Source organism: Chlorella variabilis, assembly GCF_000147415.1.
Source record: "Chlorella variabilis unplaced genomic scaffold CHLNCscaffold_8, whole genome shotgun sequence".
Taxonomy (NCBI): domain Eukaryota; kingdom Viridiplantae; phylum Chlorophyta; class Trebouxiophyceae; order Chlorellales; family Chlorellaceae; genus Chlorella; species Chlorella variabilis.
Genome location: NW_005435080.1, coordinates 1,779,005 through 1,781,132, shown reverse-complemented (window position 1 = coordinate 1,781,132; position 2,128 = coordinate 1,779,005). Strand labels below are relative to the sequence as shown.

General features: G+C 63.3%; 1 protein-coding gene across 1 annotated transcript; it reads left to right on the top strand.

The window, feature by feature from the left end:
• Positions 1–1,384: 1,384 nt before the first annotated feature.
• Positions 1,385–1,699, top strand: CHLNCDRAFT_145176 (hypothetical protein; the record flags this gene model as incomplete). Its single annotated transcript, XM_005848525.1, has 1 exon — positions 1,385–1,699. The coding sequence occupies one exon, from the start codon at positions 1,385–1,387 to the stop codon at positions 1,697–1,699; it is 315 nt and encodes a 104-aa protein (XP_005848587.1).
• Positions 1,700–2,128: the final 429 nt, after the last annotated feature.

Sequence of the window (2,128 nt, the reverse complement as noted above, 5' to 3'; positions counted from 1 at the left end):
CTCTCGCCCGCTACATGTCCAAGCCCAGCCTCGCCCACTGGCAGGCAGCCAAGGGCGTGCTGCGCTACCTGGCGGGCACCGCCAACTACGGCATCACCTTTGGCGCTGGCGGCCCCGGGCTGGAGGCCTACTGCGACGCAGACTACGCCGGCGACATCGACACCCGGCGCTCCACCACCGCCTACGTCTTCATCCTCAACGGCGGTGCCATCAGCTGGTCCAGCCGCCTGCAGCAGACCGTGGCGGCCTCCACCACCGAGGCCGAGTACATGGCGGCAGCCGCCGCCATCAAGGAGGCCCTCTGGCTGCGCACCCTGTTGGGCAACCTTGGCCAGCCCATCCAAACCATCCCCATGCTGGCTGATAGCCAGGGCGCCATCAAGCTGCTCAAGAACCCCGTCTTCTCCATGCGCTCCAAGCACATCGACGTCATCTACCACTTTGCCCGCGAGCGCGTGGCACGCAACGACGTTTCCTTCTCCTACATCAAGACTGACCACATGGTCGCCGACTCCCTGACCAAGCCCGTGCCGGCAACCAAGTTCGACTACTGCCGCACCGCCATGGGCATCACCCCCTGCAGTTGAGCAGTCTGCGTGGGAGCGTTGGACGGCGGGCCACCTGGCTGCACCAGCGCCCGCCAGCTGTCCAGCCTGCTCACCTACAGCACCCACCGCGTTGGGACGCGGCCAGACCGAAAGCCAGATGGCCAAACCGAAAGCCACGCGCCCCACACCCGCGCCAGCTGGCAAAACCCAACGGTCAGCTCCCCCGACCCAATGCCATCTGTCAGCACCCTCCAGCTGGCGGCGACATCTGGCAGCCACCCGCCATCTGGCCATTCTCCCATGCATGCATATAATCCCCTGCATTTCGCCTTGTTTGTCATTCTCTCCTAGTGCCCTTCCTCAGTGACTGCCCTCTGCAGTCAGGTGTAAAGCCCTTCTCTCACAACACGCTGCCATTGCCCTGTCAGCCTCAGCAGGGCCCCCGTGCCTGGGGCCACCCAGCAGCGGACGGGGGGGTGTCCTGAACACCAGGTGGAGCAGCCAGAACAGGATCAGCCGGCGCAGCCACAACATTAGCCGGAGCAGCTGCAGCACCAGCCAGGGCAGTGACAGCTCGCAACGCTGGGTGCTAGACACCGGTGCATCTTGCCACCTTACTCACGACTCCTTTGTTCTGCTCGACCCCTACCTGCTGAAGGAGGCCATCACCATCACCTTTGGCAACGGCGGCACTGGCAAAGCCACCACTGCCGGGCACGTGCTGCTGCACGCCCAACGGCCCCTTCATCCTGCGCGACGTGCTGCACGTCCCAGGCGCCGCCGAGCAACTGCTCTCCGTGCGGCAAGCCACGCGGCGTGGCCTGAGCTTCAAGTTCATGGCCGACGCCTGCAAGATCTGGCAGGGCGACCAGGTCCTGGCCACCGCGCCCTGCCACGGCGACTCAGTCTACACCCTGACGGGCCGGGCCGAGCAGGCCCACGTGGCGCGCGTCTCCAAGGAGAGCCCCCAACTCTGGCACCAGCGCTTCGGCCACCTGGGCTACGACAACCTGGCGCGCCTTCAGACCAAGGACATGTTGACGGGAGGTATTTACAAAGGCAGCAAGAGTAGTAAATTCGCACTAGAGGCGGCGTTAAATAGATATGGGGTGGAGGAGCATATTCCCGGCATATACTTGGGATATTCCTGATACGATGCGGGTACGATGCGGCACAAAGGCATCATGGTATCGGTGAGCATAATGGCTGGGCCAGGTGCACGAAAGGGAGTGGCACAAGTGTCGATCAACTGGGAATGGGGTGGGGAAACACAATTGTGCGGTGTCTGGGGCGGGAAAGGCGGGAATGAGGGTATCAGTGCAGCGGATGTGTAGACTGGACACGTGGCATTGTCACAGCTCAACACTCCCACGCAGGCTGCACAGCCGTTGCACTTAGGCAATGCCCATTGCGTCGCGGCAGAACTTGAACTTGTTGGTGGGCACGGGCTTGGTCAGGATGTCGGCGAGGTAGCGGAGCACATGCTTGGCTGCAGTCCAGTGCGTTGTGGTGGGCTTGGACATGTAGCGGGCCAACGCTCCCACGGCTTGGGCAATATCAGGTCGGGTGCAGGATGCCAG